Source organism: Sceloporus undulatus, chromosome 4 (genome assembly GCF_019175285.1).
Source record: "Sceloporus undulatus isolate JIND9_A2432 ecotype Alabama chromosome 4, SceUnd_v1.1, whole genome shotgun sequence".
Taxonomy (NCBI): Eukaryota; Metazoa; Chordata; class Lepidosauria; order Squamata; family Phrynosomatidae; genus Sceloporus; species Sceloporus undulatus.
This window is the reverse complement of record NC_056525.1, coordinates 221,136,325-221,161,830: the sequence shown is the minus strand read 5'-3', so window position 1 is coordinate 221,161,830 and position 25,506 is coordinate 221,136,325. Positions and strand designations below refer to the sequence as shown.

The window sequence follows — 25,506 nt, the reverse complement described above, 5'->3', positions numbered from 1 at the left end:
TTGTGGTGATTCTTGTGTGCCTTCAAGTCATTTTTGATTTATGGTGATACTATCATGGGGTTTTCTTGGCAAGATTTGTTCAGAAGGGATTTGTCATTGTCTTCCCCTGAAGCTGAGAGTATGTGACTTGCCCAAAGTCAGCCAGTAGGTTTCATGGCCAAGCTGGGAATCAAACCCTGGTCTCCAGAGTTCAGATTCTCCAACACTCAAACCATTTCACCATCATGCTAGCTCTCCCAGGCATGGACTAATGCTAAATGCACTTGTTAGTTACTGGGTGGTTCAAAATGTCACTAAGCAGTGACTCAGCCAAGGAATTTTACGGACATTATCTTCCTTTTCTAACTTTCCATGTGCTCCCATAGCTTTTTTTAAATAAAAAGAAAGAAAGAAAGAAAGAAAGAAAGAGAGAAGTCCATAAAGGAAGGCAAAAGGCCATAGTTGCTCAATGTATTTTGAAGGGTTGAGCTAGAAGTCTTTAGAAGCACTAAGTTCCAACTCATCTTAGTGGGACTTAACATCTGAGTAAACATACCAAAAATTTCACCATTAAACACTAGCAGATATAGATTCCTTTTACAAACATACAAGTAATTTAAAACAAATCAGAATGCTTTCTCACAGAAAGAAAAATAAAAACATAGAAATACAGTTAGCTTAAATAACTAGACTTTAGTTCACTTGATTATTAATTTACAGAAAGGGGAAAGAATTAAATAAATTAAATAAAGAATTGCATAAGCCAAGTATGAGAGCTTTTGGTGGGGAAAATGTTTATTTTGAAATACATTTTGAAAAACAATACTTTCACTCCCAGATTTGAGGGTTTTACCAATGTGCGTTTGGTAAGACGATAGGAAGCAAACACATGATACCACAGTTTCTTCTGTACAAAGCTCGAAAATGAGCTGCGCTCTTATTATCTACAAGGAATCGGCCTGTGCTCTCGGTGTGGGGAGAAGGCTCGGGACCGATGTTCTTCTGCCCACCTCAGTCTCACAGAGGATTTAGCTGGAGTCGGGGGGGGGGGGGACAGGGAGAATTGGGCCCCTGCATATATTTGCCTGCCTGTGTGCAGACATCAAGATTTTCCTACAGTTCAAGTCCTTGAGCCAGAGTTAGCTCCCTGTGGAGGTTCTTGGCTGTTCTAGAAGTCCTGCCGCGGGGTGTGAGTTAGACTGTGCCTCCGCAGATCACAGTTTCGCCTGAACACTTTGCCGCACTGCTCACAGTTGTAGGGCTTGATGTCTGTATGGGTGAGAAGGTGAGTTTTCAGGTTACTTCTTTGATTAAAGGTTCTTCCACATGTGGGGCATTTGTGTGGAGATTCCTGTTCAGATTTGAAGCAAGCAAAGGATTAAACCCTGTTACAAACTACCTGGATTACTGAGTTTTCAAAGTTTACCCATTATCCCCCCTCCCCATTATTTTGGCCTCATTGCATTGTACAAGAACAACACCACAACAGTAGAGGGGGAAATAAACCACTGCAACCCTAAGAATGTACTGAGAAGCAACTTCAATGGAAATCTTCTTCCCTGAAAACCAGTGGTTTTTGCATGAAATTGCAATTCTGTGTACGTGAAAATTGGCAGAAAACACTTTAGACAGCAACAGATTTTACTTTATCTACAATAGATTTTAGACAGCAATAGATTTTACTTTGTAAATGCATGTGCACTTATAGCTTGATCCTATGGAAGCTGACCCTGAAGTAACTCCTTGGTAAATATGCACAGAATGCAGATACAGAATCCTGGATAGGTATCCTAAGATATTTGCTGTTCAGTCGTGCATATTTATTAGGAAGTGCTATCCAGATGTGATAATAATAAATTGTGACTGAAGCATAATGACTCTGAATTCAAATCCTTTCTCATTCAGAATGTTTACTGGGCATCCTTCTGTCAGCCATTTATCTCTTTAGGTAACTATCAAATTGGAGCCTTAGGTTGAAGGCAAGTTTTACTGATCTCAGCAAATGCATTTGAGATCCAGGTGCAGGTCACTTTATCTGCAATAGGATACTTTACAGGCTGATTGTATGAATGTTTAGTCGGATGTCAGTCCAATTGAATTCTCTGGGATATACTCCCTAGTAAGTGTGCTTAAGATTACAGGCTTAACTACATGGATATATCTTCCTGCCTGTCAAGGTCAGTTCTTCTCACTTCATCACATTTCCCCATCTCTAGGATCTACAGAAAAATGTCTCTTGCTAATCTACCCAGCTTCCCAGGGATATATGCTTCAGCTCTATCAGCAAAAAGCTTTCCATAAAGCTAGTCTTTTTAACCTAAGCTTTTCAAACAGAGTGTGCATCTCATGTAGCCATTTGTATGTTGCTTCAGAAGTGCCACACAAGTCTTAAATGCACAAATACAGCCTGACTCAATGCATTGAAGCGGATTTACTCACAAATAACTGGGCACAAGACTGTAGGTTTAGACAATTTGTTTAAACTTATTAGTTTGATTTATATGCCCCAAAAATGCAATAAATGGCTCTGAACAATGGAAAGAAGAGTCTCTCTCCTTGTTTTCCAAATACTGAAATGTGAAACAATCGCCCATTGAACATATGTTGCCATTCTTTACTTATCTATATTTTAACAATGTACCCATTTAGTATAAAGAACTGGAAAGGAATTAAGATAAAAAATAAATGGTTGAACGTGATATGATCTAACCTTACCTGCATGTGTAAAGTTTTATGAACTGCTAGAGTCCTGGACTGGCAAAATCCTTTCCCACATTCCTGACATTTGAATGGTTTCTCTTTGGAATGGATATACCTGGAAGCCAATAGAGGCAGTTTGGAATCAGTATCTGTAGACACAGCAAAAAGCCACAACAACCAGCTGCCTCTAGGTAGTTCAAGTCTTCAAAAACAATATTATTCTAAGCCACCTCCTGCTTTTTCTTTCGGCAGATTTCAAATGCATGACAGTAATACTTCTCAGTGTTTCATTGCCCTTCTCAGATAACAAATAAAAGAGACTATCCTAAACACATATTACTAGGAAATAAGCTTCACTGTACAGAGTGGAACCTACTTCACAGTTAAAATATGTAGGCTTGATCTACAAATGCGTAATCCTATGGCAGTAATCCTATGGCAGTAGGAACAACTGAACAGAGTGAAACTTATTTCCAGGTGAACATGCATATAACATGAGCCCTCCTCTAGTTAACATCAGAAGGAATTTTACCATTATGTGTATCAATCCAACAGGATTGGGTGCAAAGATTCGGTTTTGTTTTAGTGGGAATAGAAGAGACCAAATAATGTTTAAACTGAGCAAGAAGGGAAAGGGGTTATATGTACAAATTTGTAAACCAAAACACTGCAAAGATCTAAAATCCACAAGCAGTGATACCATTTTTGGGCCAGCTCCAAAGCACTGTAAATATCTGTCTCTGGTGCATATATGAAAGAAATGAGCAACCATCTTATTAGCATGAGGAAATACTCCTTTCTTTTCTCCCTGCTCCCACCTTTTCCCATTTTGATCCAAGTTTACCAAGTAATAAATCTACTGAAGTTATCTGCTGTTTCCTAACTGGATTTCTAACAAGTAGATTTCCAGAGACAGATAAGCAGACATGTAGATAAGAAGAGCTAGCTTAGTGTGGTGGTTTGACTGTTTGGACTAAGACTCTGGGAGGCCAGGGTACACATCCCTGCTCAGCTATGGAAACTCACTGGGTGACTTTGGGCAAGCCACATTCTCTGTGCCTAAAAGGAAGACAGTAGCAAACCTCCTCTGAATAAATCTTGGCCAAGAAAACCCGGACAGGTTGTCAAAGGTTGAGTGGAATTGAAGGCACAGAAGAACAGATTTCTAGTACAGGGGTAAAGAAAAGCTTTGCGGCCATCACCAAGCTTTTAAGCGTACTTATAAAGTTACACACACAAGCTAGAAAAATACAGAAAGTGTTTTAAGAACGGCCCCAAGAAGCACCTGTAATGATCTTGGAAATCTGGGCTGCAGATTCTAAGTTTGGAAATAAGTTCTAGCCTAGTCAAGGGGATTCATGTAAGTCCAAAAAAAGGAGCACACACATATACACACATGGCCCAGAGACAAGGCCCTACCTGTCCTCATTTGGACCTGCTGTAATGGAAGGGAAGCAGTGTCAAAGTCAGACAGCTGGCCTTCAGATTGTTGGCTCTTCTGCACACAGATCAAACTATGGTGTTTATCACACGGAAGTTTTTGCAGCTCAGATCCGGGGTGACTCTTGGTTCAGCTATATGAATTCACATTATAATGTGAATGTTTTATCACACCTGGTTGCCCTTCCATTGCCCTTCCAAATCGAGGGGGAATCGAAACCAAGGCAAGTCACATGATGTGGATTCACACAAAGCGGAGTGAGTGCAAATTATATTACCATACCGGTGCATACCATGCAGATTCAACTATTCGAATCGGCAACCTTGCACATGCACAGTGGGTGTCTGAACACATCGTGACATTGTACGTTTCTGGGCTGAAAAGGAGTGCAAGTCCTTGTTCCCTGTTTCACATGATTGCATGAATATTTGCCACATGAATATTTCTGTGTCTTCTTCATCCCCTTTTTTATTTTCCCTTCCATTTCAGCAGTTTCAACACACAGACAGACAGACATATCTGTATATTCACATTCGCACGCGCGCGCACACACACACACATTCCAAAAAAATGAGTTGCCCTGAAAGTTGCCCTGAAAATGAAAGGACCACCAAAAGGAAATGGGGGGAAATTGCAGCTCCGCATCATGGGAAATTTGCAACCCAGGGGGTTTGCGGTGGTGTACCAGAGCAGAAGCAAAGTTGCATTCCACACCAGACCAATTCGGAGTGAAAGCGAAGTGAGCTTGGGAGTGATTTCTGTGAATTCGCTTGTTACCGATTTCACCAAAATGAGGGATCACTTTGGATTCACTGCAGAAGCGCCATGATGGAAAGAGCCCCCATAGAAACAAATCACATGATAATAAATCATGCTATCGCGTGAATTCACATTGTTGGACTCGCAGTCATGTCGAATCTGAGCTGCAAAAAGCTGCAAAAACCTCCATGTGATAAATTCCTATGGCTACCACCAACTTAAATTTCCTACTCCTTTAGAAATAAACTCAAATAGGATTCATCAATTGTTGTTGCTGCTATATGCCTTCAACTCATTTCCGAGACCCTATCATGCGGGTTTTGCCATTGCCTTCCTCTGAGCTTCGGATCCATCAACAGTGAGGTTAGTAACACCACCTAACATTGGAGCATCAAGTACTTTCCTTTCTCCCCCACAGCCTTACAACAACCTTGCAAAGTAGGCCAAAACTATTATCCCTTATTGCACAGGGCTGGAGAAGAGAAATGGGTCAAATGGTCAAATGGAGGAAACTGCAGAGTGCCAATGCAACCACAGAGCCACCGCAATATTCCCCAAACATGTTATTTAGAAATCTGGACAAATCTTGCCAAGACGACTTTGTGATAGGGTTGCCATAAGTCTGAGTGTTGGACTCTAGGTTTGAGGATTGGACTGCAACTCTGGAGAACAGGAACTGAGGAAACTTCAGGGTGACAACTCAGCCTCAGAACCACAACAATATTCCCAAACAAATTATTTGGGACTACACCTTCCAAACGCCCAACCAACATGCTGGTCAGGTGCGTGCTGTGAGTTTTGGGGAGGCAGAGAGAGTGAGTGTGGTGGCTCTCAACACTCAGTGCTAGGTTTGAGTGTTGGATCGTGACTTTGGAGACCAGGGTTTGATTCCCAGCTTAGCCATGGAAACCCACTGGGTGACCTTGGTCAAGTCACATTCTCTCAGCCTCAAGAGCAGGCAATGGGTAACCTTCTTTGAACAAATCTTGCCAACAGAAACCCCATGATATAAGGTTGCCTTAGGGTTGCCATGAGTCGAAAAGGACTTGAAGGCACAGAGCAGCAACAACAAAGTCTAAAAAAGTGACTCTTCCTAGCTCTGGTGAGTTGATTTCCAAGGAAATGGAGTCTGTGCAGAAGTGGGGATGGCTAAAAGGTGCTTCCAATTCTGGCAGTTGTTGTGGTCCAAGAAAAGTAACTTTCTCCAGCTCCTAATGTCAAGAAGGGGTTCCAAACTGTTCTAGGAGTTTGTTGCTGTTGCTGCTGCTGCTGTTACAGTATGTGCCTTCAAGTCCTTTGCGACTTATGGCAAACATATCATAAGGTTTTCTTGGCAAGATTAACAATTTGTAAGCCGCTCTGATAGCCTTTTGGTTGAAGAGGGGGTATAAATAATAATAATAATAATAATAATAATAATAATTATTATTATTATTATTTGTTCAAAGGAGACTGACCATTGCCTTCCTCTGAGATGCATGTAACTTTACCTGACTAAGGTGGTGCCGAAAGGAGAGCCCCTTTCCCCAACTCTGCCCCACATTTACAGACTGGAAATGGTCTAGTGAGCATGACTGAAGCATGACCATCCTAGGGACAGTGGCATCACTAGCGGGATGGAGGTGTGGACCTGACTAAAATGGGGTGACGTCCCTGCTCCTCAAACATCTGCTTTTTGGCAGAAACAGGCTGTGGCATTCACCTGTCTCCCATTAAAATGCTGAGGAGATGGTGGGAGCGGGGTGAAGCTCAGTGGGAGGAGAGAGGCCCTAGATTTTTTTTAAATTAAAATTTCCAATTTCCAATAAAATATTTTAATTTTTTAAATAATTTTTTATTTTTAAAAAATTCTCTTTAAAAATATCACATTTTACTAGATTTTCACTTGAGGTACATGGAATTATGTCTATGTAAATACACTGAGGATGTGCATATGATATTGTAAGTTAAGAAGATAATTTTAATTGTGCCAGCGGAGAACCAGAACCAGTTTGAGCATTGGATTATGACTCGAGATCAGGGTTCAAGTCCCATGGTTTGAGCTTGGGCAAGTTACACTCTCTCTCAGCCCCAGAGGACGCAATAGCAAGCCCCCCTCTGAAGAAATTTGTCAAGAAAGCCCCGTCTTGGAAATGACTTGAAGGAACACAACAGCAACAAGATGTTTACATCACAACTATTGCCACAACATTCAGTGATATAGAGGAATTACATTTTATGAGTAGCATTAGTACAAAAGTACGTAGAGAGATCTTGTAGCACCTTTGAGGCTAACTGAAAGAAAGAAGTTGGCAGCATGAGCTTCTGTAGACTTAGGTCTACCTCCTCAAAGGCATGGAGCGTCCTCTAAACCCTCGCCTCCACACATCTGAGGAAGTAGACTCAAGCCTAGGAAAATTCATGCTACCAGGGGTTCCCCCACTCCTTGCACCTGAGGAAACAGACTTAAATTTATGAGAAGTTCATGTCACCCACTTCTTTTGGGGACCTCTGAATTTAGTCTCAAAGGTGCTACAAGATCTCTCTACATATTGATTCTACAGACTAACACTGGTATATCTTTGATTAGTGCACTCATCCCTCCACATTTGCTGAGGTTAGGGGCACAGGACCCCCTTGAATGTGGAAAAACCACAAATAACAAAGACACTATGTTTTTACCTGAGAGAAAATCTCTCTATGAATTGCTAGGTCCTCCAGTGCAACTTTGTCGTCAACATCTGCCGGACATTGACCATAGAATTGAACTGGGGGAGCTACAAATGCCTAGTGGACTGTTCTCTCTAGGGATCTCTAGGTCCTTCGGTGTGACTTTTGGTTGACCACAGAGTTGTGCTGGAGAACATAGAGACTGTGAAGTCAAAGGCTTTCTCAGCCAGGCATCCATAGTTTTTTGTGTGTTTTTCGCATCTGAAGTTTTTTGTGAGTTTTTCACATCCATAGTTTGTTGTGGATTTCTCTGGCTATGAAGCAGTGTTTTAGAAAATGTAAACTCTTCTAGAACAAGGACTCATAGCCTGGAAAAAACCCACAAAAAAGACCTAGAGAGAACATATTAATCAAATCCGTGAATAATCAAATCTGCAAAAGTCAAAGCCACAAATGTGGAAGGACGAGTGTACACAAAAATCCTGACATTTAATCCTGTCTGGTGTGGGATGGGAGGGGGTCAGTTGTGGGGAGCTGACCCTTGTGTTAGGTGACCCCTAACCCTAGGGAAAACCACCCATCCACCCACTCCTCCGGGTCTGCTCCCCTTTTCTGGGTCTGGGGTCCTGACCTGTGGTCTCGGAGGTGGTCCTGCCTCCGGAAGGCCTTGTGGCAGATGTCGCAGGTGTAGGGCCGCTCGTCGGTGTGGGTCCTCTCATGGATGAGGAGGTTGTAGGACTTGGTGAAGTGCCTCCCGCAGAACTTGCAGATGAACTCCTTCTTGGTCTTGGAGGGGAGCCGACCCCGAGGTGCCTTGCGCTCAGGGCTCAGCTTGCCTAGAGGCCCTCCGACCAACTTGCCCAGCTCACCCTGGGAGGCTCCTGCAGCCTGGGGTGCCTTAGGTGGATCCTCCTGCGTGGCGGCCAGGGCCAGATTGGCAAAGTCAAAGCGGGGCCGCTCCTTGCGCAGTGCTGGCAGGACGTGGGCGATGGCGGCCGCCTGCTTCGGGTGGAAGAGGTGGGTGGCAGCAAAGGGCAGTGCTGGGAAGGGGAACCGCTCCACCAAGCCTTGGGCTGACCCCACTCCTGTGCTACCTGAGGCCGCGGCAGCTGCGGCATAGCATCCCAGCGTCCAGTGGTTCATATGCATGGTGTGGACAGCACTGAGGCCATAGAGGCCCTGCAAGGGGTCCACCGTGGATGGGAAAGTGTTGACCGCCTGTAGGAAGGAGTAGTTGGTCAGCTGCAAGGAGGGGTGCACCGGGATGGGTGCCGGCAGAGCTTTGCTCCCCATTCTCTGCCTCCGGGGGCTTCGCAAGCCGATCCTAAGCAAGAAATAAGGCAAGCAGGGATGGGGAGAAAAAGAGGAATCAGTTATTATTATTTTTCAAGATTTTATTTACAAATTAAAATACATAGATAATAAAAGGATATACAAAAACAAATGACAGTACTTGTGCAGTGGTTAAATGCTTGTACTGCTGCCACTCACTCATAAAGCACAAGGTTGTGAGTTGAATCCCAGCCAGGGGCTCAGGGTCAGCTCAGCCTGGCATCCTTCCAAGGTGGCTAAAATGAGTACCCAGCTTGTTGGGGGCAGTTAGCTGACACATTGTAAACCCCATTAGGGAGTGCTTAAGTGCACTGATAAGTGGTATTGAAATGCACTTGCTATTGCTATAGGGAATCACTGGAGAATACTTGCCCATAGGGAAACATAGAGGAATACTTGCCCATAGGGAAAGATAGGGGAATATTTATCCATAGGGAAACATAGGGGAATACTTGCTCATAGGCAATGCCAGCCACAGATGTTGGCAAAAAGACAGGAATAAACTCTTCTAGAACATGGACTCATAGCTCGAAAAAAACACAAAAAATATGGATGCTGGCTGTGAAAGCCTTCGACTTCACAAACGCAAACATATATATATATATATATATATATATATATATATATATATCATATAAATACCTGCCATCAACCCCTTACCCTCATCCACATAATCCTACATAACACACTCCTACTAGAAGCTCACATAATTCACACAGACTGAACCTATAAAACAGAAACAGATACATGGATAGCATCAACTTTCTGATAGGAAATTAAACTGATGTTTAATTTTCCCGGTTGAAAATTTACTTTAATTTCATCACATTTCTCCTGTCTCAATGAAATCGTATTCCTCTGATGACTACCATATCTCCTTCTTCTTTGTATCTTCCATTATTCCTCAATAAGAGGAGATAATTACTGTACTGAGATCTAGGCTGCATCCACACTAGAGAAATAAACCGTTTTGGCACCACTTTAACTGCCCTGGCTCAAGGCTATGGAATTCTGGGAGTTGGAGATTGTTGGGTTCAGAGGGGAGCTCTGCTTAGCCCAATAAGCCTGTTATATAGCATCATTCTCTCTGAATCCTTGTGAATGAAGGAGGAGAGAACTAGAAAGTCAGAGAGAGAGAGAGAGAGAGAGAGAGAGAGTATTAAATATCCCAAGAAAGGCAGCCTCTCCTGCTTCTCCTGGGGCCTTTCCAAAATATATATTGATATTTGTAGCCTACCTGGCTATGCAAGGGAACTCATTTCAGAGCCAGAGGTCCCAAACACACTGCAAGAATAATCCAGTTTGAGACCGCTTTAACTGCCCTGGCTCAAAGCTAGAGACTTCTGACTTTTGTGAGACATAGCCTTCCCTGTCAGAGAGCTTTGGTGCCACAACAAACTACAATTCCCAGGATTATACATAGCATTGAGCCAGGATAGTTCCAAGCGGTCTCAAACTGGATTATTTCTGCAGTGTGTTTCGGACCCGAGACATTTTTCCCCCCATCAATAGCCAGCTCCTATGGAGGGATCCCCGCCCAGTTTGGGTGCACCTGCCCCCAGTCTTCCCATGTTTCCTAAGACCCAGGTCCCCAGTTTGAATCCAGGGATTCGTTGAACTAGGCATGATCGGCTGTGATGAGGCGACGCTTTTCAATTATTCAGCCAAACGCGAACCCCCTTCAATTCCTGCTTCTTAGTCCTGCTCAAAATGGAAGAAGTTTTGAAACACCTCCTGAACAGAAGGTGGAAATGGAGGACGTGTCCTGGAAAAGGAGGACGACCGAGTCGATTACTTGCCAGTAGGAACGGCACTGAAATTATAAGACTGGGATCCTTGTAGGTTTCCTTGGAAAGAAAACCCCCTTTAAAGTCGGGGGGATTTCACCTCCGACGTGTCGTGGTTTGAGCGTTGGGTTCGAATCCTGGTTCGGTTATAGACAACCCACTGACCACTCTCTCAGCCTCAAAGGCTGGCAAGAGCAAACCTTCTCTGAAGAAACTTGCTCCAAACAAACGAACGAACGAACGAACAAAAAGCCATGATAATAGAGTCGCTATAAATCGGGAAACACCTTGAAGTCACACAACAACAACCACAACTTACTCCAGAGAATCGCAGCTCGGTAGAATTCCTTTTTAAGGACTTGCTCTGGGTTTACTTTCCCTTTTCTTTCCAGAGAGGCCCAGCAGCGACTAAGAGAAGGAAAGAGACCCAGCCAAGGAAGCTCAAACCCAGCCCTTGCCCCGCTCTTACAAAGCCGAGCCTAGGAAAGCTGTGAACACCACATTCCCAGATCCTCCCAAACCCGACCCAGCTTTGCCGGGCGACAGCTCCGAGGTCTCTTGCTCGGTTGCTCTCGGCGGAGCTGGCCCAGGGCCCCAGGGCCCCCGACGCCCAGCAAGAGCCCCAGGGAGCGGAGCGGGGCCCCGGTAGACTGAGCCCCGCAGCCGAAGCGCCTTCTTCGGACTGCCCCGTGGCTGCTTTGCGCTTTCAAGCCCTCTCCCACTCCTGGCAAAGCTATCCTGGGGGTTTCTTGGCAAGACTGGCCCGGAGGAGGTTGGCCATTGCCTTCCCCTGAGGCTGAGAGAGTGCGACTTCACCCGAGAGCATGGGACTTAAGAGCTAAGGTAGTGCTGCACAAAACCAAGCGCCTTCCCTGAGGCTGTGAGCATGGACCTTGAGTTGCCAGCCTGCCGTTCCCTCCCTTTGGGCCCTTCCTCTTCCCCAGCCCTGTCCCAGGGGCAAGATGCTGGCCTACTTGGCAAGGCCCTTGTAAGGCGGTGGGGGAGAGAGGGAAGCGCTTGATGCCCCCCGGGATTAGCTGGTGTTATCATCATCACCACCACCACCACCACTATGGATGGATCTGAACCTCAGGAAAGCAAGGCCCAGCCAAAGAGCCCTGGGCCCCTCCATTCCCCCCAACGACTGGCACCATAGACCACCCCCCTTCCTCCTCCGCCGCCAAGGCAGAGACAGCCCCCCGTAAAAAGTGGGCCACCGAGGGAGGACCAGCTTCGCAAGCCTCAGAGAGATCTGGAGCTGAAGAGGGGTCGCACTACAATTCCCCTTCCCCCGGATCCCTAGCCCAGCTGCCCTCTTCAGTCGCCCCCTGCCAGGCCCTTCTTGCCACCCTCTTGCCTCCTTTTCCAGGGCGATTGGCGGGGAATAGAAAGACTACGTTTGTGGGTACACACACACACACACACACACACACAGATATACATACACACACACACACACGTTGCTGTTGGACGCCTTCAAGTCGCCCGAAGGCCTTTGACGGTGGTCTTTTCTGGGCCAGGATTGTTCCCCGGAGATTTCCCCGACTTTCCCCTTGAGGCTGAGAGTGTGTGACTCGCCCCTTTCCCTCCACTAAAAGTCAAACCAAACATCGCATGAAAAAGAGGAGCAAACCATCCCAATGTTTTTCCAAGCCTTTATGGTGCGCGTCCAAGCCACGTTTGACTTATGGCGACCCTCAGAGGGAGCTATCATAGGTTTTATTGGAGGGGGACAAGGTTTGTTCAGAGGGGGTTTGCCCTGGCTTTCCTCTGAGGCTGAGAGAGTGTGACCCGCCCAAGGTCACCCCATTGGGGTTTCTATGGCCGGACCCTGGTCTCCAGAGTCGTAGTCCAACACTCAAACCACTACGCCAACCTAGATGTATGTGTGTATATATTTACTTATACATACACACACATATAAATACACGCACACACATATATATACCTATATATAAAAGAGGCACTTAATCCCCACGAGGAGTATAGTTACAATCCAAAGGCTGCTGGCGGACGCATCTGTTTGCCTCTTTCATTGCAAAAAAGGCCTTCAGATGTTTCACACCCAAATATATTCGAGGTGGCTTGGGATACATACATATATAAATGTATATACATGTATGTATGCGTCCCAAGCCATCTTTCATGTATATATATATATGTCACCTTTTATTTAATACATACACACACATATGTATATATATCCCATGCCACCTCTCATATATATATATATATATATATATATATTCAGATACTATGTGTGTGTGTGTGTGTGTGTGTATATATATATATATATATCCTGAGCCACCTTTTATATACATACACATGCATATCATCCCAAGCTTCTTCTCAAATATATATATATATATATATATATATATATATATATTCCGATCCATCTTTCATATATATATGAAACAAACTAACTCCCAGAATTCCATAGCCTTGAGCCAGACTAAAGCGCGTCCAAACCGGGTTATTTCTCCAGTGTGGATGCAGCCTATTTATTTTATTTTAAAAATGAACGCACTGTCAACCCTTCGGGAATTCATGGGAGGCGTCTGACCGTCGGAGAGTTTCACTCAACCGAAACTATCAACTCCGGCTGCGTCCGAACTGCAGAAATAAACCGGTTTGACACCGCTTTAAATGCCCTGTCTCAATGCTGTGGGATTCTGGGAACTGTGGCACAACAAGCTACAGTTCCCAGCATCTCGCAGCATTGAAGCAGGGCAGCTAAACCGGTGTTAAACCGGATTATTTCTGCAGTGCGGATGCGGCCTCCGCCGCTCATTCACCTTTCCCGCAACTCATTACTTTCTTCCAAAAGAAAGAAAGAAAAAGAAAGAAAGAAAGAAAGCCATGCTGAAATCAGAATGACCAGGCGTCCTCCTTTTCCCGGACATGACCACCAGCTTTCCACCTTCTCTCCAAAAAAGATTCGAAAACGTCCTCCATTTTGAGCAGGACAAAGTGGCACGAATTGACATATGCTTAGCTTTTTATGTGGTCATAGTTTTTCTCTCCTTCAGTGTCGCACATTTATATTTCCACAATTGCTTTTGGCTTATTGTTTGGTCAAAGGTCCTCCATTTCTGTCCGGGAGAAATTCCTCATGGTCCTCCATTATGAGCAGGACTAAGAGGCAATGGATTGACATCTATATAGAGTGCGTTTGGTCTGTTCATGGGGAATGTCTTGCCATGTTCTTGAAAGTCCTACGTTTTTTGCTGCACCTTGCGGTGAGGACACCAGGTCACCCTGGACCAGGCGTCCTCCTTTTCCCGGACCTGTGCCCCCCATTTCCACCTACAGTCCAGGAAGAATTCCAAAATACTCTTCATTCTGAGCAGGACCAAGAATCATGAATTGATAGGGCTTTTTTTTAGCGTTTCCTTTAGTCCTGTCCTCCATTTTTGACTGGGAGGTCCTCCATTTCACGGTGCCTGGTCCTCCTTTGCAATGAGGACACTCTGGGGGAAAAAGTGGGGGGAGATCTTCTATGGAGGTGGGTGAAAACAGGACTCCTTGACTTTTTGAGATTCAAAACAGTTTCCTACTTGAAGGAGGTCTCTCCCTTACAGTGCCTCCAAATCTTTACAAATTTGATTTACGCGGAACACTACCTACTATTCCCCCTGCCTCCCCTTTACACACACCTTCTTCCAAAACACACACAAGAAGGAAAACCATGTGCTTTCTCCCCCCAAAAAAGTTGGAAACCTTCCCTCTGGAGATGAAAAGCAGGCGCATCCTGAAACATGTGCGTTTAATAGCCCCTGTTTGGAGAAAAAAATGCGGTGATGAACGGCTGCATCCACAATGTAGAAATAACCCGGTTTGGCACCGCTTTAACTCTTTGTCTGGCTCAAGGCTATGGAATTCTGGGAGTTGGAGTTTGTTGTGGGTCCAGAGCGGAGCTCCTCTCCTCTCTGGACCCCACAACAAACTCCAACTCCCAGAATTCCATTGCAAAGATCCAGACAAAGAGTTAAAGCGGTGCCAAACCTGGTTATTTCTCCAGTGTGTTTTGGAGCTTAGCTAGTCAAGCCGCGGGACCATAACAGAAAAGTAAATAAGGAATGAAGCACCGGGTTCTTTTTTGTTTTGTCTGTTTGTTTTGTCTGTAGATGGATGGATGTTTGATTCGATTGAACTGATAGTAAAGCAATGGTTTGGATATATGTTTTTCACTTGTTTGGGAACACTAATATTGTTAAAGATTTGTATGCAGAAATCCATGTTTGTATTTGTATATAGAAGAAAGAGAGGGGGGGACAGATTTTCCAATACTGTGAGTGTGTGTGTGTGTGTGTATTTGTAGATAGTTAGATAATTTCCCCCATATATATATGGACTTCTCATATATGCGTTTGTGTTTATGTATATGTGGATTTCCCATATATATTTGTGTGTGTAAAAGGATTTCCCATATATATATATATATTCGTGTGTGTGTGTGTGTGTATTTCCCATATATATATGTGTGTATATACGTAAGTGTGAGTTTGTGTGTATACAGTATACACACACACACACACACACACGTAGACTTCCCATATGTGTGTGTGTATAAAAGGACTTCCCATATGTATGTATGTGTGTGTGTGTATATATATGTGTGTATATATATACAGTGTATATATATATATATATACACACACACACATATACACATACACATACACACACACACACACACACACACACACTAGGACTTCCCACATATCTCTCTCTCTGTGTGTGTATACACACACACGGACTTATTCTCCTATACGTGTGTGTAAGGACTTCCCCCACACAGAGACACACATCTATGGACTTCTGCATGCAGCTCCTTCAGCAGATCGAGCTCCTGCCTTAAAAGCGAGCTGTCTCTTCGCGGGGCTTCGGGGCCGGTGGGAGCCCCGCTGCCTTGAAGGGAGCCCAAAGGGCCGGGCTGCCTGCCTGCCTGCCTCCAGGGTCCCTGGCTGTGGGTCCCTTGCTGCCCCGGGCTCTTTCCAGGGGAGTCGGGGCTTAGCTTGCAAGAAACAAAGACCAGGTCGCGCTTCCCCTGGAAAAGGAGTTTGCGGAAAGTTCGGTTTCCCTATTTGTTAAGAAGAACCTTATTTTCCCGAACAGAACCGGGATGGAAGTGGATGGGATAAGGACCAGTTCTAATGTCCAAAAGGGAATACATTTCGATTGCAGTTCATTGGGAGTCATTAATCAATGAAAAAGTATATCAGTTTCAATGTAAAAACGAAGTGAATCCATTCTAGCTGGGAGTCCTTAGTCAAAGGGTTTATTCCCAAGCAGAGATACTACAGGGTTTTACAGTAAAGTCCCCAATTGGAAAAGGCGCTTCGGTGAGTGTTTACTCTGCGCAGAAACTGAGTCCTTAGACGGAAGTTACATTTACGTTAAAGGTAATGAGGTGGAAACATTGGGGTTTTACCCACAGTTTACTCCGGACCTGGCTTTTTCAAGGAAGCCCTACACTTAGAAAGTGGGTCTAGTTTATTCAACGGGATGCACTAGAATTTAGGCTTAAATACACAAGTCTCCTTTTAAAGAAAACCCCCAAAGGACATGTTTTTGGTAATAGTAATATATGTAAAAGCCATATATATTCGTCCCGGATTAACGACTTCGTTGTTGTTTTTAAAGGGTCTTGTAACAGAATGCAAAGGGACGGAACTGATAAGAGACCAGAGGTATCTCTCTCTTGTATCTTGGCTTGGAATGCATTTAGTCTCTATTAAGGCGTCTTCGCGGAATCAAATCGGAATATCGGGATGGCTTATATACGGATTTTCATATGGTTATACATCAGGATAGAAAATGCGTCTTAAACAATATATATTGTTTATATATATTGTTTATATACGGATATATATAAATGTAAATATCAGGATAGAGAATACATCTTAAACTCTCTCTCGCGCTCTCTCTCTCTCTCTCTATATATATATATGGGTTATAGACAGATTTTCATATATATATATATATATATATGGAAATATCAGGATAGAAAATGCATCTTAAATTATATATATATATATATATATATATATATATATATAGTTTATGTATGGATTTTCATATATATATATATATATATGTATCAGGATAGAAAATATATCTTAAACCACATATATATTGTTTATATACAGATTTTCATACACACACCAAAAATATGCATAAAAATAAACAATAAAAATCCATATGCATTCTCCTCCATGGAAAAATCCATTATATATATATATATATATATATATATATGGAATATGTGAAATGAGGAGAAGTTGTTTCTGTTTGCTTTGCCTGTAGATGGATGAATATTTTATTAGAATTGATTGTACGTATGTTTTGGATCTATGTCACTCGCTTTTCTGAGGACACTAATATATATGTGTGTCTAGTCTCAAAAGTACGACTGGATATATATATATGTAGTTTATTTTTAAGGCTCTTTCTATCAAGGAGAAACCCACTGGATTATATCTATCTATCTATCCAGGATTATATATATATATATATATATATGGATTTCCCATATATATATTCCACATATGTATATGAATGTAGCTTATGTTTATGGCTCTTTCTACGGGGGAGGCGCCCACCCTCGAAACAGAAGCCCACAAAACCATCGCAGGTGGTCCGACCAAACCCTAAACCCAGACACACTCTCCAGGTCCGTGGAAACCAAAGGGCCAATCTGAAGTCCATACGTAAAGAATTAAAGCGGTGCCAAACCGGGTTATCCCTCCAGTGTGGATGCAGCCAAAGAGGGATGTTCTTTAGACCCTTCCCTTGCCCCTTTTTTCGGAAGCAGAGAGAAAGCAAGCGCTGGGCTTTGAGGTCGGACAGAAACAAACATCCGGAGTCCAGGGGGCTGGGAGGGCGCAAAGAATAGTCCCTGGCCGCCCCCCACCTTCAGGGAGACAGGCTCTGGGGCTGGCCTGGCCATGGGGAGGGTCTCCCTCCCAGATCCCCCCAGATTTGCATGCATTGATGCCTCAATTGAGCCCTTGGGGTGCTTCTCTTCTGTCCCAGAGGGTTTTCCGTTTTGCCACTGGGTCGCCTGCCTTAATAAACCAGGCAAAAAGCAAGCCGAGGGGCCATCTAGAGTTGGAAGAGACCCCCCTCCCCCGCCACAAGGCCACCCAATCCAAACCCCATCCTGCCCTGCAGGGATACACAGAAGCAAAGCACCCCTCAAAAGATCGCCACCCAGCTTCTGTTTCAAAGCCTCCAAAGAAGGCAAGCCCATTTCCACTCTCATTCGGCCTACTCCGCGGTGCAACAGCCCTTACTCTCAGGAAGGCCTTCCGCTGAGGTTGGGCTGGAATCGCTTTCCCTGTAGTTTGGATCCAGAGCTTTAGTCCGGAGTATTTCTTTCTTGTAAGGGAGAGAAAGAGGACCTTTACTCCACACTTCCTTTCTCCGTATTTCTTCCAAAGGAAAGAGGAGTTTACTCCATATTTCAAGGGAAAGTAGAGCTCCACTTCCTATTTCTTGCAAGGGAAAGAGGAAGTTTACTCCCTATTTCTTCCAGAAGAGCTTCACTCCGTATTCCTTTCAATGAAAAGAGGAGCTTCAATTCACATTTCAAAGGAAAGCGGAGCTACACTCCATATTTCAAAGGAACTCTGCTCCATACTTCCTCCAAGGCAAAGAGGAACTTCATTCCGTACTTATTTTAAGGGACAGAGGAGCTCTGCTCTCGATTTCCTCCAAGGGAAACATTGAGTAAATCTCCTCTCTTTTCTCTCCTTCTTCCTTTCTGTCGGCTTGGACTAAAGTGGCTCCCCTTGTTCTTTGGGGGTTTGCTTTTTCAGGGCGGTCACAGACCCGACAATACGGGAAGTCTCTGCGCGGCCAAGGAACAAAACCCAGCCCTTGTTCTTCCCGACAGAGACGGATCCAAATCGAAAGTAAGGCAAGTGGGAAACAAGGCTGCATCCACACTGGAGAAATAACCCGGTTTGGTACCGCTTTAACTGCTCTGGCTGAAGACTATGCAATTCTGGGAGTTGGAGTATGTTGTGGGGTCAGCCAGAAAGAGTTAAAGCGGTACCAAACCGGGTTATTTCCAGTCTGTGCGAATTGAGAGGCAGCCGGATCTCTAGTGGGCTTCATGGCCGAGAAGGAACTGAACCCAGGTCTCCAGAGTCCTAGTCCGACACTCAAAGCCACTCTCCTCTCTGAAGAAGGGGGTACAGATACAATCCATCAATCAATACTTATTGGAGGTCCTGTTACAGGGTTTTGGGGGGCAGGTTTCTTCAGTGGGAGGGCTTTTGCCCTGGCCTTCCTCTGAGGCTGAGAGAGTGTGGCTTATATTTAATGAAGTGGGTTTTCCAAAAGGCGCCGCAGGTATAAAATGGTAAAAAAATATATCAAGATTTGCTTGTTGGCGTATGTGTGTGTGTGTGTGTGTATATATGTGTGTGTGTGTGTGTGTGTGTATATATATATATGTATATGAATATGAATATTTTCCAAGCCCTGGATGGTTGAATCCGCAGACAGAAAAAAAAAATCAATGGATCCAGAGAACCGACTGGATCGAATTTATTGATTGGAACCAAGGTGACCAAAGGTCCTCCTTTTCCAGGACCTGTCCTCCATCCCCAACTCCTGTCCCAAGGAATCCGAATTGACATTACTCTGAGAAACCTGGATTTTACATTGCTCTGAGCATTTCCCGCTTTTCTTTGGTCCTGCCCTCCCCCCGCGCTCTCTCTCTCTCTCTCTCTCTCTCTATTGTCCTACATTTTCCGGCCCTAACCCCAACCCTGGTCCTCCTTTTGAGAGGAGGACGCCTCATTTGCCCTTTCCAGCCGATGCGCATTTTAAGTGGCGCGTTCCAAGCGATTGCGGCGGGTCTGTTCCTTGCGGTTGGCCTCGATCCATGCGGCAAGGAATAAATACTCTTGGTATTAGCATTATCATCCTGCCATGCAGGAATACACCATCAAAGCCCCCCCCAGGTCCTCCTTTCCCACGACAGGTCCTCCATTCCCCACCTTTTCTGAACTGAAAAACGTCCTCCATTTTGAGCAGGACTGAGAAGCAGCGATTGGCATGGAGTGGTTTCCAGCTTTGTCGCTTGTCATGCCCTCCATTTTTTGAACGTCCTACATTTTGTCCTCTATCATCATTATTAGTATTGTTATTACCATCATCTGACCACCCTGGTAGGAATCCCTTTCCCTAGTAGGAAAACGCCTCCTTAGGACACTTCACCCAAGTCACCGCAGGCGCGTTAAAAACAGGGAGAGACGGGTAATAAATATTATTATTAATTATTGTGAATTATTAATTACTGTATTATTAATTTGGCCTCCCTGGTCTGAATCCCTTCCCCAGCAGGAACGTGGCTCCCCGGGAGGCCTCGGCCGAGCCCTTGCGGGGGTTGAATGGGAAAAGTCGGGCAAGAAATACAGAGATTTTATTATCATGGTCATTGACATCATCATCATCATCATCATCCTGGTCGTTGTTATTTAGCCATCTTGGTGGGAATCCCTTTCCCAAGTAGGAAAATACCTCCCCGGGAGGCCTCGGCCGAGCCACCCACCGCAGGGGTATCAATGAGGATTAAATAGTAGTCATTATCATTATGATGATCATTATCTGGCCGGAATCCCCTTCCAAATATGAAAAGTGCCTTTCCGGGAGGCCTCGGCTAAGCCACCGCGGGGTGTAAATGGGGAGAAGCGGGTAAGATATATATCAATATCCTTATTATCATTATCAGTATCTATTATGTCATTATCCACACACACACATATATTATCATGACCATTATCAATATATCTGATATCATTATTCACACACACACACACACACACATATATCATTGTAAATATAATATGTGTGTGTAGCATTATCAGTATAATATATATATATATATATATATATATATATAAAATATCAGTATCCTTATCCTTAAATATGTATATGTGTATCATTATCAATATATTATATCTTTATCCATATATATATGTGTCATTATCATTAGCAATATAATATCCATATATAAATCATATGTGTGTGTATCATTATCAATACGTATTATATCCTTATTACGTATATATATATATATATATATATATATCATTATCAATATATATTTTCTCCTCCTTATATATATGTGTGTGTATATTACATAATATCATTATCAGTATATATTACATCACACACATATATATATCATGCGTAATAATACATATTATATCATATATATATATATATATATATCATTATCCATGTATAAAATATCATTATCTACACACAGACATATATATATATATATATATATATATACACACACACACACACACACACACACACACACTATTTATTTATCTATCTATCCATTCTTACAAAGGTGAAGAATGCCTTACCTCCCGCTGCCCTCTTTCCTCCCCGGAGCCTCCTCCTGGCTCCCAGCCCTCCTCCTCCTCCTCCTCCTCCTCCTCTTCTTCTTCTTCTTCAGCAGCAGCAGCGCCTTCTCCGGAGCATTAGATCCACGCGCGGGAGGCCAAAGAGCCCTCTAAGCCCAGGAGGGGGATATAGCCTGAGCTCTGCTCTTGAGGAGGAGGCCTGTGCTCCCCAACCCTTTCCTCGGATGCTGCTGGGATTACAACGAGGGAGTCCTCTTTGCTGGAGTTCCTGCTCGGCTTCCTCCTGGAGCAGCTCTGAACCTCCCCTTCTTCTTCTTCGGGCTCCCATCCCATTTCAGCAGCTTAAGTGGCTTTGCAGCCCTTTCCCCGCCCTCCAAGCCGCAGCGATTCGAATCTTCACGGCTTGAGCGTTCTAACCCCGCCCAGCTGGGCGGGGTTAGAACGCTCAAGCCGTGAAGATTCGAATCGCTGCGGCTTGGAGGGCGGGGAAAGCGGGTCGCGACGTTCTAACCCCGCCCCCCGTTCTCTTTCCTCTGTTTACTTGTGTTTGGGTAGCAACTTGGATTTAAAGGCACAGCGCCCTGTTTTCCTCCTTTCTTCAGAAGAGTTTCTTTTTCTCTCTCTGCCTTCCCTCTGAGGCTGAGAGAGTGTGACTTACTCGCCCAAGGTCACTCAGCAGGGTTTCTTTGGCCGAGCTGGGAACCTCCGGAGCCATAGACAAACCACTCCAACCACTAGGCCATGCTGCCTCTCCCACCCTCCCTAAGGGCCACCTAAGGTGACTCCCCCCCTTTTGAGAAGAACGAAACACACTCTATAATATATGCTCTAAATGAATGAATGAATGAACGAACGAACCCTGCCTCCATTCCTTCTCTCTCTCTCTCTCTCTCTCTCTCTCTCTCTCTGGAAGCCATTTTCCTTTACTGCCAAAGGAAGCAGATCCATGCTGTCCATATTTATGTAATCTATTATTAATTAATTAATTAATTAATTATCTTTCCTGGAAGCAGATCCATGAGATCTATTGATCTAATCCATTAATTAATTAATTAATTAATTCATCCTATTCCCTGGAAGTAGATCCATGCCATCTAATGATCTGATCCATTATTATTATTATCATTATTAATTAATCAATTATCTTTCCTGGAAGCAGTTCCATGCGATCTAATGAAATCCATCATTATTATTAGTAGTAGTAGTAGTATTTAATTAATCAATCATCTTCCCTGGTAGCAGATCCATGCGATCCAATTATCTAATCTATTATTATTATTATTATTATTATTATTATTATTATTATTATTATGTCATCAATCTGTCTCCCTGGAAGCAGATCCATGCGATCTAATGAAATCTATTATTATTGTTGTTATTATTTAATTAATCAATCATCTTCCCTGGAAGCAGATCCATGCGCTCCAATTACCTAATCCATTATTATTATTATTATTTATTAATTAATCAATACTCTTCCTTGGAAGCAGATCCATGCGATCTAATGATCTGATCTTTGATTGATTGATTGATTGATTGAATCCTCTTTTCTGGAACATGGGAGCCATTTGACAAACCGGGACGCGTTCATTACAGCCAAACCATCCCTGCTGCTGCTGCTCCTTTGCTCTTTGGCGCCTCATCGCCACAAATCCCCCCAAGAAACATCGATTTCCTTTTATTTCGAGGATAAAACGACGTATTGCTTTGACCTCACAGACAGACAGACAGAAAGACAGACAGAGCAGCAGCCTTTCGGAGACCCACCAAGAAATCTCGGAAGGTAACGTCAAAACCCGGTTGGAAAGGCGTCTCTGCTGCACTGGGACTGCATCCACACTGCAGAAAGGTTTGACACCGCTTTAAGTGCCATAGCTCCATGCGATGGAAACAAACTACAATTCCCAGAATTCCATAGTATGGAGCCGTGGCACTTAAAGCGGTATCAAACCCGCTCCTTTCTGCAGTGTGGATGCATCCGATTCATTTCCCTTTGAAACATTTTCGCCTGTTAATTCTCCTCTTGATCAAAGGTTTAGGATGTGGATCATTGTTTTCTCTTAACAGGCTCTTTTGATTAAAAATAAAAATGTATTATTATTATTATTATTATTATTATTATTATTAAAATATATTACTTTTCACCTCCGCTCTGGACCCCCTACAAACTCCAACTCCCAGAATTCCATAGCCTTGAACCAGAAAGACTTAAAGCGATGCCAAACAGGGTTGTTCCTCCAATGTGGATGCAGCCTTCCTTCCCAGGAGTGGTTTGGGTTTCTGTTATTGGAGAGGAATAATGGTATTGAATAAGAAGCATCCCTTTCTTTCCCCACATTTCCAGCATTTGAAGCCAATGGAATATTTGGAAAGGAAAACCCAGGCACCCAGAGAAAGAGAGGCAGCGAGGCGCAGTGGTTACAGTGGTTTGACTCTGACTCTGGAGACCGGGGTTCGAATCCCATCTCGGCCACGGAAAGCCCCTTGAGCAAGAAGTCACACTCTCTCAGCCCCAAGGGAAGGAAGGCCATGGCAACCCCCCCCCCCCAGACACTGGCCAAGGAAATCCCTAGGATACGTTCGCCTGAAGGTCGCCAGGAGTCGGAAGCGACTTGGAGGCACACAACAAACACAACAAACACAACAACAATGAATCCAAAGAAAGCAGGGCAGGAAAAGAGAAAGCGAAGCCAGCCAGGAGAAAAGAAAAGAAGAATCCATGCATCTCAGGAAGTAGACTCAAAGAAAGATCATGCTTCTTCCCTTCCTTCCTTCCTTCCTTCCTTCCTTCCTTTCTTCTTCCTTCTTTGTTTCCTTCCTTCCTACTTTTCATTCTTCTTTCTTCTTTTCCTTCCTTCCTTCCTTTCACTCAGGTCCAAAACACTACCGCTGAAACAATCCAGTGTGAGACCTACTTGAAGTGCCCTGGCTGAGTGCTAGCGAATCCCGGGGATTGTGGTTTCTGTGGCACCTGCGTCTCCGACAGACAGAGAAGCCTCAACGTCCCACAAAACTATCCTTCCCCAAATCCCCTTGCATTTGAGCCATGGCAGTTCAAAACGGTCTCAAACTGGATTATTCCTGCAACGTCCCCCCAAAAAAGTCTGAATCGGAGGCAACTTGCATCGAAAAGCATCGGGACCCGCTGCAGTGCCAACCTGCCTCCCTTGCGGCCATCGCTTTAAACCGAATTAAGTCCCACATTTGGGGTTACTCCGAAGTAAGCGTGCTTCGGCTTGGAGACCTGGACCCTTGTAGTTTTGGGAGACATTCAGCCTTCTTTGTCAGGGAGCTCTGGTGCCACAACAAACTATAACTCCCAGGGTTTCCTACCACTGAGCCAGGAACCATCTTCAAGCGGTGTCAAACTGGATTATTTCTGCAGTGTGTTCCGGACCATTGGCTCCCGCAAAACCGATCGCAGAAGGAAAAAGGAGAGGACAAGGCAAGGGTGGCCAGTTTAGCCTTGGGTTTGGCTGGTGTGTCTTTATTTTGCAGGAGATCCAGCGAGGAAATCTTCCTCTTTGCCTCGTTGGATCGCCAGGTGGATCCCAGGATCGCTTTTGAAAAAGGAGGACTAATTTCCTTGCCGTTTCTCTCCATTTCCCCTTCTTCTGCCCATAAACCCTTTTCCTCCTCCTTTCCCAACCTGATCCCTAACATTAAAGGATCCCGGCGCTCAGAGGGATCCTTGTTGTTGCCGAAACAATTTTAAAAACTAAAATAAAATCCAGGTCCTCAAGCTTTGCTTGCAATGTTCCCCCAAAACACTAAATCCAGGCATCGGCTGAATCAGACCCTTTCCCTTTTTGTTTCCCCTGGAAGGAAGAAATCTGCAAACGATTCCCGAGGTGCCTTTGGCTGGTGGCGCTATCGCTATTTCCCCCATTGATTTGGGTGGGATAATATTATCGTGACTGTTGGAATGACAGGAAACCTCTCCAGGGACTATGGCTGCCTTGGACATCGAAGCAAGTGCAGCAAGATCCCAAATCCTCCAAACAGGGATCCCTTTATGAGACCGACAAGGAACGCACCAAGTTACAATATACAGAATAATACAGTATTATCGTTACAATATACAGAATAATATCATCGTTACTGTTATAACTACAGGATGCATCTCCAGGGATTATAGCTATGTTTGGCCATATAAGTAAAGTACAATAATATCCAAAATCCACTGAACAGGGACACCTTTATTGGACCAACCAAAATGCACAAATTAACAACACGCAAGATAATATCGTTACTATTGTAACTATAGGAAACATCTCCAGAGACTATAGCTGTGTTGACCATATAATCAAAGTACAATCACACTCCAAATCCACAAAACAGAGGTACCCTTTATGGGGCCAACCAAAATGCACAAAATACAATATACAGGATAATAGTATCGTTACTATTATAAAGTATAGGAAACATCTCCAGGGATTATATACTATAAGAAAAGTAC

The 25,506-nt window shown here is 44.1% G+C and overlaps 1 protein-coding gene across 2 annotated transcripts; it reads right to left on the bottom strand.

The window, feature by feature from the left end:
* Nucleotides 1–544: 544 nt before the first annotated feature.
* Nucleotides 545–21,401, bottom strand: OSR2 (odd-skipped related transciption factor 2). Of its 2 annotated transcripts, none has more exons than XM_042464048.1 (4): nt 21,048–21,401; nt 8,160–8,852; nt 2,695–2,794; nt 545–1,248 (listed from the first exon to the last, which is right to left on the bottom strand). In XM_042464048.1, the coding sequence occupies exons 2-4, from the start codon at nt 8,819–8,821 to the stop codon at nt 1,174–1,176; spliced, it is 837 nt and encodes a 278-aa protein (XP_042319982.1). In that variant the 5' UTR covers nt 8,822–8,852; nt 21,048–21,401; the 3' UTR covers nt 545–1,173. The 2 variants fall into 2 exon arrangements, with proteins under 2 accessions (XP_042319982.1, XP_042319981.1); XM_042464047.1 differs by having other exon boundaries at nt 546–1,330.
* Between the last annotated feature and the right edge of the window lie 4,105 nt (nt 21,402–25,506).

Bases quoted from the DNA above. Each gene is read 5' to 3' on its own strand.
- OSR2 (XM_042464047.1), bottom strand. From the start codon at position 8,821: ATGGGGAGCAAAGCTCTGCCGGCACCCATCCCGGTGCACCCCTCCTTG. The intron at 2,795-8,159 runs GTCAGGACCCCA...ATTGGCTTCCAG, and splicing joins GACCACCTCCGAGACCACAG to GTATATCCATTCCAAAGAGA. The intron at 1,331-2,694 runs GTAAGGTTAGAT...AAATCTGAACAG, and splicing joins ATAAAACTTTACACATGCAG to GAATCTCCACACAAATGCCC.